The sequence below is a fragment of the Eptatretus burgeri genome, chromosome 11 (genome assembly GCF_056783735.1).
Source record: "Eptatretus burgeri isolate ZD-2024b chromosome 11, Ebu_testis_v1, whole genome shotgun sequence".
NCBI lineage: Eukaryota > Metazoa > Chordata > Myxini > Myxiniformes > Myxinidae > Eptatretus > Eptatretus burgeri.
In genome coordinates, this window is record NC_140971.1 from 55,069,375 (window position 1) to 55,082,789 (window position 13,415).

General features: G+C 39.4%; 1 protein-coding gene across 7 annotated transcripts in view; it reads left to right on the plus strand.

Annotated features, from left to right (window-relative positions):
- The window catches only part of PIK3R4 (phosphoinositide-3-kinase regulatory subunit 4), a 120,027-nt gene that overhangs the window by 8,830 nt on the left and 97,782 nt on the right, over positions 1–13,415 (plus strand). For 6 of the 7 annotated variants that reach the window (XR_015049347.1, XM_085846477.1, XM_085846476.1 and 3 more), the window contains 2 exons: positions 9,784–10,160; positions 13,168–13,301. Coding sequence is in view for 6 of the 7 variants with exons in the window: in XM_085846477.1 (XP_085702603.1) it covers positions 9,784–10,160; positions 13,168–13,301 (511 nt within the window). In the remaining variant the exon portion in view is untranslated. Of the gene's footprint in view, positions 1–7,605; positions 7,650–9,783; positions 10,161–13,167; positions 13,302–13,415 lie in introns of those variants that run through there. The other variant, XM_085846480.1, reaches the window with a different exon arrangement.

Below are 13,415 nucleotides of genomic sequence, written 5' to 3' on the forward strand. Positions count from 1 at the left end.
CATATCCATAACCCCCATGGACTCCCTCAAAACCGTCTGGACTCCTTCCCACATGTCCATTCAAGTCTCCTCCAACCACAACAACTTCCTCATCTTTCACATTTTCCATCAACTTCTCCATCGCACACCAGAACATGTTCTTCTCTTCATCGCTTCAACCGACCTGCGGGGCATATCCCGAGATGACGTTCACCAAGAGATTTCCGATCACGATTCTCACCATCATCAACCTTTCACTCACTCTAGTCACACTCACTACACTGTCTACAAACTCCTCAGAAAACATGACACCAACACCATGCATGCCTTCCGGGCACCCTTGCTACATAAACTTGTACTTTTGCCCCTGCCTTCCCTTCACCATTCTCACACCACTTCCCTTCCACCGTGTCTCCTGCACACAACATATGTCCACTCTTCTTCTGACCAATGTTTCAACCACTTCTCCAGATCTCCCTGTCATTGTCCCTACATTCCATGTACCAAACCTCAGAAACCGATCTCCACGTGGGGCATCAGACGATTGGTCATCATAAATGGAAAAATTTCCTCCCTTGCTTCGATCGGGTTCCCCACCTTGAGTTTTAACGAGAGGGGGTGAGGACCCCCACGGGGTACTTCAAGCTGTACCCTGCCCATCAGTTGTACTCATCATGGTTTCCTTTTGAGGCGATGTTTTTATGGCCGGATGCCCTTCCTGACGCCAACCCTTTTAGTCGCCTTTTACGACACGCAGGGATACGGTGTACCTATTCTGACCGGGGTACACACCGGAATTTATTTGAAGTTATAACCTGAACTTGTATGCAATTTACTGATTTCCCAACAGCCAGGATCATCAGTTGGGCACTGTTTTTCATCGAGGTTTCAATCCTTTCAGCCCAGAACCTCTCCAAACAGTGGATCCACGACCCCGGTCACAGGTCCACATCCGTAGATTACTCATCATCCATGGACCCACACCCACAAAATTGTGTACAGACAGTCAGGCAACACAGCAATGCCATATCCTTGTTCAAACTTATTTTATTTTACTTTTATTTAAAATATTACTGCATATGAATAACTTTAATCATACATCACTTTATATGATAATATATTAAGCAATAAACACTTTACCTTGTAGACATGTCCATGACACAGCACCTCCATCAAACCATGGACTCAAGCTGTCATTCAAATATTCAAACTGTCATTATCAACCGATTTTAACATGCACTGTTTATCTTAGCAACCACCAATAAACTATATTAATGCTTATTTATAATGTATTTTATTAAAAATATATTTATTTATTGTATTTTTATCTAAATTCCTCCATTATTTAATACCATATTTAAGCCTGTTGTTGGCTTAGTGGTTATGGTGGCTGGTTTGGGATCCTAGGGTCCTGAGTTTGAGCCCCGTTTTCCACTGAATTAACACCAGGGAGTTGACTCAACCTGTCATCCTTCCGGGGTCGACGAAATGAGTACCAATATACTGGTCCCAGTGTATGCCCTGGTTAGAATAGGTGTACTATATCCCTGTGTGTTGTAAGAGGCGACCAGGATTGGCGTCAGGAAGGGCATCCGACCATAAAACATTGCCTCAAGTAGGGAACCATGAATGCATGGAGCCTGCAAAAAGCTAACCCCTGCTCAGCAGGGGAAAATGGCTGTAAGAAGGCTGTTTTATTTAATAGCATATATATTAAATAATTAATTTACCTCACTAATATAATCTAAAACAATTAATTCATTATTATTATATCAAATGCAATAGGAACTTGTTTACATGAAAATCAACCAAACTTAAATAAAAGGTAATGATGGAGTCTAAAGACATTGTCACAAGACCTGAACAATCAGCCAAATATCCTCTGTTTAACATGATGGGGGAAAAAACCTTCTCAGCATGTTCCACAAAATCATCCTTTACTGAACAAATTCTTGCAAATCTAAGCATCTGAGATTGAAAGACATTGTAATCCATTTTAATTGGTACATTGCTACCTGGAAAGGTGTACAAGACTACATGTCAACTGAAATCCTCAACTTTATGATATACCCAGATATACACTTGTACTAAAACCATTCTGTTCAACTCTAAACACATCCAGATATGCAGCAACTGTACAATCATTCCCACTCCTGTTTACAATCAGGTTATCCAGATAAATCTTGTGAAGCTGCCGATCAAAAAAATAATTATAGTTAACCACACAAATATCATCTATTTGACGACGTGTATGAGATAATATTTTAGCTAATCCTAATTTTTTTCTCCATGAATGAAAATTCACAGAAAATATGAAAAATGTCCGCTAGTCAGGGGCTGCAATTCCCACCCCTTAACCTGTTGAAACATCCCGCAAAAAGACACAAAAGTATTAAATAAAATAAAATTAACTGCATCGTTTGACTTCGGCTTATCAAAACAATGAAAACGTGAGTATTTCTTTTTAGAAAAAAAATGCTCTATCAAACCTTATTCATAAAAACTTATTAAAAGAGTTAGAAGCCTTATCAATTACTTTGAAGAGCGAATCCCTTACTAGTACTAAATCCAAATTTGTATATAAAGTTGAAAAATCAAAAACTTCCACTGACCTGATATGGAGGCATCTAATTCTATCTAAGAACTCAAAAGAAGAATTCATCCTCCAGAAAGTGTTAATACCAGAATTCTTATCAATTGTTGAACAATATTTCCTGAACTGTTCGCTATCAACCTGTAAGCCTGAGTTAACTATAACCGATAACTGTTTGGTAGAACACTGCCTGGCACCCGCTATAAACCTATATTTTTAGGGGTTCTTATGAAGCTTACGTATCCAGAAAAGTCGAGGACTACAAAGATTTACCTCTTTACATGTAACACTGAAATTATTAACTAAAACTTCCTGATGCTCAGAAATAATATCTTGCAGTGACTTATGACAAGGAACATATGTGCTGTTTCCTGTACTCGTGAAAGTAACCATATCATTGCCTAACTCTCTTCATAAAACCTCGACATAAAACTTTTTCCAAACCACAGCAAAATTAGCAGCAGCCTTATCCACTGGAACTATTATGTTGCTATCATTGAGCTTCCGAATGTCTTTACGGACACTCTGCTTGTTCAACACTGGGTTCGACCGACCCAGTGAAAGCAAGCCCCACCAACTAAAAAAAACTTAATCCTATTATCCAGGACTTCCACAACTTTGTTAAACCATGTATTAAAGCTGTTTACAGATAACTTAAACTTTGTGCACATTTTGTTAACAAAATTTGAGACAATCCACAATTGAAGACCTAATGCAACTCCAAAGTTGAGTTACTGATTCCCTATATTTCACTCCCATTTTCATCAGATCCCTAATTTCACAATCATTAATTGTATTCAAATCCCCAGAAACATGTCCACAAGGACGATTATATATATATATATATATATATATATATATATATATATATATATATATATATATATATATATATATATATATATATATGAACATACACAGTCAGTTTCCAAAATGTCCTTTACTATACCAATACGAAGAGTTTTAAGAAATTTACCATAGTTGAATAAGGATTGTCCTATGGTCTTAGAGAAAGTGAAATAAACCTTCAATGGGGTTCGTTCCCTAACTTTATCTGGTAATAAACTCTCTAAACTGGTCTCCCTAAAAATAGAATGAAGCCAAAGCCGATCTACCTGCTTGCTGGAAAAAAATCACGAACGAAGAACTCACGGATCCTATCAAGTTTGGGAGTAGACTTCTTTCCAGAATCCTGCTACAAAAAGCTTCAATCAAAAACGAGCACACGTCATATGAACCTGCTAAACCCTGGAGAATATTGGCTTAGACTTGTTTGGAACATGACCTGAGAAGAACATATAAATTATGAAAAACCTTTCCATCATAAAAATCGTTGTTTATCAATTATCTCTGAAATTTCCATTTTTGGAACCGTACGACACCGACTACGATGCCCATGCCCTTGGGGTCTCCTTCTGATTGGATTAACAAAATACTCATTACCGAAAACATTACCTTGAGAAACTGACCCAGAACTTTGTACTCTGTCATTAAGGCGCAAACGATAGATCACAGAGTGTCCCGATCCAAAAATTCTCTCTGCGCCCTTGCTCAACATTACACTCTCCTTTATTATCAAAATTATTTACATTTACTGAGTCTCTAATTTGAATGGAACAACTACTAAAAGCATGTCCAACTTCATTGAAATGATTATGTAAACACCTGCTCTCAGAGCATTGTTGGAACAAGATGCACATTGGTGGTGGAACCACGAGCATGCTAAAGAGTGGCAGGATATTAAATTGTGATGTATTGACCAAGGAGTCTGTACTGCAATACTGTGATCCATAAAGGCTGACCAAGGTGTCAATGAATGCCAGGAAGAATGAGAGACAGATACACAGAGAGACAGACACACAGAGAGACAGACATGTACATATTGGCTCCCCTTTGCCTATGCTTCAACATCAATGACTGCAGCAGAGACTAATTACGCACAGATTGAGAATGAAATGCTGGGCATAGTTTATGGTTGCGAACGTTTCCATATGTACATTTACCGCCAGAAAGTCATTGCAGAAACTGATCATAAGCTGCTCATTACAATCACAGGCAAACTACTTGCTGGAGGGAGCACTGCCTCACATACAAAGACTTCTACATCTGCAAAAGTATGAACTGCAGTGGCAATATACATTGTAAAAACACCTGGTGATTGCAGGTACACTGTGTTGTACCTGCCTGACAGGAGCAGTGGGCAGGAAGATTGAAACAGATGTAGAAGTCCACGACTGCATGATCCGAGCAAACCTTCCAGTCTCTGGGGCTCAGTGGGCTGAGCTAGCAGCAGTGACTGTGGAGGATACCATCTTGCAACAGGTGATCAGCTATATCAAGGACTTAGGTATACAGTGCCTGAAGCCTTGTTCCACATTTCAAGACAAACTGAGTGAGGTAGATAGAGTCCTTCTAAAAGGCCAGCAAATAGTCATTTCTTTCAGCATGCATAGTAGTATGCTCAGCAGGATCCACAAGGGCCACCTGGGCAAGGAAAAGTGCAAACGACGAGCATGGGACGCCATATATTGGCCGGGTATGAATGGCCACATTGATGACTATGTGAGCCGCTGTGATGTGTTTGAAACACCGCAGTGTTCAATGTACAAAACCCCAACAGCGAACAGCCACATGAAAGACCGAATAAAGCAGAAGACAAGGTCGGATGTGACATATTCCACTATGCCAGTAAGTTATATCTGCGGGTGATGGACTCTTTCTCCAGCTATCCAGAAGTAGCCTTGCTAACATCAGAGACTAGTAGTGAGGTTGTCACCCATCTTAAAACGTCTTTCAATGTCAAGGAATCCCAGGGAAAGTCATGAGTGATGGAGGACCACAATTTGCCAGTGCATAATTCAAGAAGTTCTCATTGGATTGGAAGTTTGAACGCATCTTGTCACGCACTTAATATCTATCCCCAGTCAAATGGTATGACTGAGAGTGATGTCAAGACTGTAAAGAGACTTCTTAAGAAGGCTGGGGAGTGAGGATAAGATCCATACCTGGCTACGTTAGCCTCCAGAGATGCCCATGAGAAAACGGATGGTCACCAGATAACTCCACATGGGGCAGAAGCTCCGAACAGCAATGCAAACCATCCGTTTGTGGAACAATGGTCATTGGGGTGAGCGAGGCTGAGTCGTGCAGATGGTAGGTCACAGATTATATGAGGTGGAGGTTGATGATGGACAAATCTTTCAAAGAAACAGACGACATCTCTTGGCTACCAGGGAGAGTTTCACAGCACAGGATAGGTGGCCTAAGATCGATGAGAAGTTGTTTGCCAGAGAGGAGCCTGAACAGCGACCACCGCAAGGAGAGCATGCAGGACCAGCTACCCAGCGGTGCCAGCGCAATGTCAGGTGCAGTAACAAATGCCTGTACCAGCTCTGAGACACAGTACTCGGATCTCTATTAAGCCTGCCTGACTAATTGAGAGATATAAAGTTGACATCCTACTCTCTATGGCAGTGTGAATTAACACTAAGGTGACGAGACAATGCCATTCTATAGACTAGTAAATTTAGCTTTGCATTGTATTACTCAATTTGAGAGATTTTGAATAGGTTGCTTAACACTATCGACAGAAGTGATGCCATCTTGTCCAATATTTAGTTCATATTTGCTTAAAGTGAAAGATGGGTTGATACCGGGTCATATCTTCCTGCTGTTATTACTTGGTGAATTTTTTTTTTGCTAAGGATGTTGGTCTGTCTGTCTGAAAACTGTGGCCAAAAATTGTGTGATAAACAGGCAGACAGACAGACAATCAATCGTTATGAATTTTTTTGTGTATGTAGTTGATCGGCCAAGGACAGCAATGCTTAATTTTGCTGAAGATCCGAATCCGGATCCGTATCTGAGAATTTTTATGCGGTTCTTCACCATTGAGAGATATGGCCAAATATGATATATAGCACAATATCTCATTATTATTCCCGCGCTTTCGAAGAAAAGCGGGAATATTGTGATTGTCTCCGCCATACGACCGTACGTCCATACGTCCGTCTGTCTTACCCTGTAACTCCTACACCGTTTGAAATAGGAACTTGAAACTTTGGGATATAGTAGATATATGTATGGGGAAGTGCACAACACTTTCGGATTTTTGATATGACCCCTAGGGGCCGGCCCAGAGGGGTTGGGGTCATGGGGGTCGATTTAAAATAAAAATTGTCTTGTAATAAAAATTTACCATTGTACATGGTAAATTATTTTATAAAGAACTTACTTATGTGGCCCCCATTAGTGACAAACAGTCACAGGTTTTACTGCATTTATCTAATTGATTATGAATAATTATAATTAGTATTCCATTCATTCCTATGATTAAATTGATGCACAGTTCTATATTGCTGGACAGTGTTAAATTAATGTTTCATGAAATGTTGACATGCTTGCAATGACTTCTGATTTAGTAAACATAGTAAGTCTTTGGTCATAAAGCACATCAAATAGAAAAGAATAGTCAATCCATTTTGCAAGATAAAATTTCACCTCGCGTTAATGGGACAAAGCAGTGCGCGCGGGAATATGCCATGGTGTGTCATCGACAAAGTAGTTCTATTTTTTTTGTATTTTCCTGCTCTTTTGTCATTCTCCCAGTTGTTTTTGTATATTTATTTTATATATTTATTTTGTCCTTTTTTTTGCAATTGTTGGGGCTGTATTTGTTGCTGTTTCATTTTCCTGTGTGGTATCTTCTGTTCACATCTGTTTTGGGAAATTATTTGCAAGGTAATTTTGGGATACTTTTTCAGGATTGTTGTGTTCATGTTTGTTAACAAATTGAATCCGATAGTCTGTTGAGCGTTTCACGTACTCGGCTAGTCCAACGCTCGTTGTTCTGTGGACCTGGTTGCATTCCATAAGGCTGCTCCCTCCCTCTCCTCTTGTCGGGTGCATTCTCGGTATGCACTGGTTTTTGTATAACACTGTATATTGTCAGAAGTTTTCTTGTTTTGATGTCTAACTTATTAATTTTTGATTGGGGTCACTTTATTATTCCACAGCTGTATTGGAACACTGGTACTGCGAGTTGGTTTATGGCTTTGATTTTGCTTCTTGGGGAGAGGTACGTTTTCAAATTCGTTCGACGTAGGTTTTCTTTGGCAATTGTTTTACACATTTGTTTGTGACATATTTGGTGGCTCTCTAATACTCCGAGGTATTTGTATGATGCTTCGTTTTCTAACTACTGTGTTGTTTTAAGGTGATTTTTATCGTCTTTTTTTTTGTTTTGTTGGTTTGCTTTGAATAAATGTGCACTTGGTGCACTTATCTAGTCCAAATTCCATTTGAATGTCCTCAAAGAACCGTTTTACTAGTTTTAGTTGTTCTGTCAATTTTTCCTGATTTGGTGCGAAAAGCTTTCAATCATCTATGTGTAGTAGGTGTGTCACCTTGCTTATTTATTTTGATGTTCTTCTGTTGCTTGTTAGGGTGTATCTGTGTCCTTGTTTGTTGACGAGGTTACTCAGTGGGTCCAGAGCCCGACCAAACAAGAGGGGGTGGGGGGGGGAGGGGAGAGACTGTCTCCCTGAAAGATCCCCCTCCATATCTTAACATTTGCTATTTCAATATTTCCTTCTGAGTGCTGTAATATCAATGTGGTATACCAGAACTCCATTGCTTTCTCAGTCAATTTGATTATTTGGGGATTGATTGTGTATACATATTTGCATGCATTTCGTCCACAAATGTGGGACACTGTTAAAAGCTTTCTTATAGTCTATCCAGGCGGTGGAAAATTTGGTTCTTCACATTTTGCAATTTTCAAGTACGGCCTTGTCCAGGAGTAGGTGGTGAATTGTTCAACAACAACCTCTCTTACATCCCTTTTGTTCTGCCTCTAAATCTCATTTCTGTGATAATTCCTGTCAGGAGTTTGTATGTTGTTGGTGGGCATGTTATTGGCCAGAATTCGTGAGGAAGTTGGGATTCTTCAGATTTTGGGATGAGATGTGTTTCCTTCTACAAGCCTCTAATCCACTGCCTTTTCCTCTTGAATCAGTTCATTGAATGTGCTGGCATAGTGATTTGTGGAGGTCATCATGTTGTTTTAACCAGAAATTTCGAATTCCATCTGGGTCTGGGCTTTTGAAGTTTTGCATTTTTTTTGAAGTTGTTTTCTCGTTTGTTTTTTCTTCATCAAATAATCACCTGGGGCATTTCCTCGAGATATTGTTTCTTCCTTACAACATTTAGGATCCATTCCGCTTCTTTGTAATGTTCTTTCCAATCTTCAAAAATTACTTTCCAGGATTTTTCCAGCTTTTCATTTTTCGGGGGAATTGACAGATTCTGGGGGGGGGGGGGGGTTCTTTCTTTCTTTCTTCCCCTAATTCACAGTAGAATCTCTTCAGGTTACTCTCAAACTTATGCTTTTATTTTCTCAGACTGTTGTTTGCTTCCTCATACTTTTTTATCTTCCCTGCTTTCATCTCCATTTTGAGTTTGTTTTCAGCACCAAAACACACTTGGTCTTTGTCTTCGATTTTGTTTTTGTCTTTCCTTTTTTGGATTATCTGTTTTAGTTTTGGGTTTCTGTTTCCTTTCCTGAATTGTTGCATTTGTCCTACTTCCTTGCTCAGTTGCTTTAGATCTTGATATTTGGTAATGTTCCCAGAAAGATAGTCACAGGGCCAGGCGCTGAGGGTGGACAAGGAGGCCTATCAGCTTGTGTGTCTCAAGTCTGTTTCCGTGGTGGAATTTGGCTTCTATTTGTAGGGCCTGTTTTTTTTTTTTTTCTTTTCTTTCTTCTTCTAGTGTTGTTTGTCCGTTACTTTTTCTTGAATGAATATTTATACATGTGTGTATGTGTATGTGTGTGGATAGCAATGAATGAGAGGCTTTTATTCACAAGTTTTCTGAAAAGCAAATGGGCTGAGCTGCATGCCTAACAATTGTCAAGCAGATATGGTCTATAATAAGAGAGAACCATTCGTTTTAAGTTTGATGTCTTGTTCTGTGCAAGGTACATTTTCGAAGTTTATTTTGGGAGGGGGCGACAAAAAGAGTGGTTATTAGCTTTCCAACAGGACCATTTTTCATTATTCTACATCAGCAGGAACCCATTAGAATAAAGTGTGACACACACACACACACACACACACACACACACACACACACACACACTTACTTCTTTTAATAATAAATGAGAAGTACTAAACAGTTTCCCTTCCCCTCCCCCACCCATCCAATTTCAGGTGGTTGGCTTTCCAGCTGCTTTCAGGTCTGAGTCAGGCTTGTAGTGCACATGTTGTTCATGGTGACATAAAGACCGAGAACGTGATGGTGACCAGTTGGGGATGGTTGCTGCTCACAGACTTCGCTGGCTTCAAGCCAGCATACTTGCCTGAAGATAATCCAGCTGACTTTAATTTCTTTTTTGACACATCTCGCCGGCGCACTTGCTACCTGGCACCTGAACGTTTTGTGGATGGTGCAGCAATGGCTGGGGAAGGTCTTGGATTGGCCGGCGATGTGGGTTCCCGTGATGCCAGCACACCATTAGTTGATTTGGAGAGTGGAGGACAACGTCACCGGGGAGAGCTAACACCTGCCATGGACATCTTTTCAACTGGTTTGTGATTCCTAGAGTTGGTTTAATAATGCTACATTGTATTGTGGTTTTAAAAATGGCACAGAAGCTTTAGCCATGATTTGCCTCTTTTCTGGAAAGAATTGTTTTTGGGTTTTTTTGCTTCATTTTAGTTTGGGGTTGCTTATGAAAGCATCTTGTCGTACAAATTGAGGGTTTTGTTTTCATCCATTCATTTTACCTTGTCACCTGAAACCTTTTTATTGGCACATTCTTCTGGCATGATAGCTCATAAAATGGAATTTAATGCGCTCTGAAACTTCAAATGCGCATGCTCTCACAAGACCTGAATATGTATTGGTCGGCTTCTGATAATCGAGCTGCAGTCGATGGTGCAATTAATGTTTGCCATTCCTCATGGGGATATTTTACATTGATGAAGTTTCTTAAGGTATCTTAAAAGAGACATCTGCAAGTTCTCTTTGAAAACCTTCAACCTGGAAGTTTTCTTTCTCAATAGATGTGTTAAATTCCACATGTTAATAAGCCATGGACATGCTTATGAAAATGAAAGCTGGTGTATCACATATCACATGGTGTATTATACTGAAAGCTAAAATTTCATAATGCTGCCATTAAACAAAGTTAAGCTCATGATTATTCCACTTCATTTTGTGCTGAGGATGGCAGAGGTGATGCAAGTAACCAAAGTTATCCATCTCATTGCCTTGATTATATGGAAGGAGAAGAGACCGTGGTTTATTATGAACTAGCAGAGTACTCGCCCGATGGGCGATCTTGTTCCAAGCATTCAACATGTTCTTCTGATGCATGCCTTTATTTGGGCATGTATAGGCAACTGATAGCTCTGCATAGGCAAAAAACAATAACCCGGGTTACGTGCATGAAGCAAAAACATACCTACTGCTTATAATTCAAAATACCTCATTGGACTGGAAAATGTGGGGACAGGAATACTGTACTGTAAATGGTGGAGACTTGTAATACCCCCACCTGGAGGTGGAACTACACAATGCACATTTATGTAGAGAATTTGCATCCCCCTCAACCCCCCCCCAACCATCCCCAAGACCACCAGCAAAGATAAAAACACCCCTATACACTAATTGGGGTTATGCTGATCCAATGTAGCAAGTCTGGATGTAATTGGCCCAAAACTGAAGGAGGAGTAGTACAACAGCCAAACAAACAAACAAACAAACACACAAACAGCAGTCTGTGAATTATAGTAAGGATGCCCAACAGATGTGTTGTTGCTGACTGTTCAAATAAATCAACAAAATTATGCATCTCTTTATCTCTTTCCAAAAGACAATCTCATTTTCCAAATTTTGGGGAAAAACACAAGTTTAAAATGAGCAGCTGAAATTATGAGCCACTAAGTCGAGGCACGTTTGAAGCAATCGCTTCACAACTAGATTGCAGCAATGCAAAACAAACCAGAAAGTTGGTGTCAAAGCCATCCAATGCTCACCTGTTTATACATTTCTCGTTTTTCAAAGACTAGTCTAATAATATTTTTCATAAAGCATTGCAGTGAAGTCTGATCCAAATAATTTTAAAGCAGTATATGTATTTGTATATTGTAATCAGTAAAAAATAGTGTGGTAGATAAAAACATTAGAAAGGAAATAACTTGCACCAAAAACTTTAACATTTTCATGCTCACGCTGACGCTCACGCCGGGGGTATCGCTATAGCTCTCTGTTCTTCGAACAGGCAAACTAAAATTGGCAAAAATTGGATTGCAAGTACACAGTCCAAAAAGTCTGTCATGATTTCATCTGAAGAAATTTTGAGGAGATGCAGTGAATTCTGGAACCGTTCAAAGGAGAATGTGGCAACATGTTCAGCGAGAAAGAAGCAAGTCAATGACAAGAAGTGCAATGAACATGATCAGCCTAGTGAATTGAGATGGAGGAATTGAAGAAAAATAAATTAATTATATAAATGAAAGAAATGTAAAAATGTGAACACTGCTTCAAAAGATTTATAGAAAATTTGAGAAATGAACAGGTAATAATAACTGATAATGCTAAAAAGAAACAGGAGAGTGTGAAAAGTTGTTCAACGAGAATAGTTATGAGAGGGTAGTTCCAATTTATGAAGGAGTTAGGATTATCATGATGAAGTAAAACAATCAAAGGCAGCAAAATCAAAAACCGAGACCTCTTAACAGAGCCCAAAAAAAGGAAGGAAGTAACAATGAAAAGAGTACATTGCAGTAATGTGTGCAAAAGTGAGAAATCAGAAATTGCAATAGAAAGGCAAATCTTCCCTCCACTGATCATTATCCCGTGCAGGTGAAGCGAAAAGCGGGTTTGAGGAATTGGTTCATGCCCGTCCGTCTGATCAGTTTATGATCGAAGAACAGCTCATTTGAATTGAACATTGTATTCTGAACATGAATCCGAAGAGTTGTTTTCCATTTTAACGTATTTTGGTTCTGAATTCGTCCTGACCACACATGCGCAGAGAGGAGTGAGATAATGTTTTTACTCTGTCTGCCTTGCCTAGCAGTCAAACAAAATTCAAAATCATTCCAAACAGGAAACGTACCCGGGAAGAAGAAGCAATACGAGGAAAATGGAGACAAATAATTTTCACACTTTCTATCCGAGGATAGACCGTGTCAGACCTTGAACAGTACGAAACAAACAAAACTAATAGCACAAACAATGAACAATTTAACATGGAAAATTGCACGGGATATAACAGCAACACCTCGACAAGACACAACAATATAAAAACAGCGAATCCGGTTTGGAAAACTCAGCTTTGGTGAGGTGGAAACAGAGAGCTCAGTTTTCCACCAGCACTTGCAGGAAGCCCCGAACCGGAAGTGATATTGATACCCAGAATGTCTCAACTGTGGTTGTTAATTTGTTGTTACAGAAGATGGACGGCATTATATGATGCAATTATGATTGAAGGAAATCATTATTGATGTTTACGTTATCGATATTTACCTCTTTCTACTAATGTCAAACTTTTCAGTAACATTATTTTCTTGTTTGCATTATCCCAGGCTGTGTTATTGCCGAGCTCTTCATGGAAGGAACCCCACCATTTGACTTGTCCCAGCTGCTGGCATACCGCAAGGGCGATTTGAATCTTGACATGGCTCTGAAAAAGATTGATGATGATGACATTAGACAGCTGGTAAGATGATTCTTAATAATACCTATTGTTGTATAATTTTGTCAATGTCAAACCACGCATGTTTTTGGTGTGGAAGTAATGTAAGTGTTAACATTTTTATAGATTTTTGCTTTT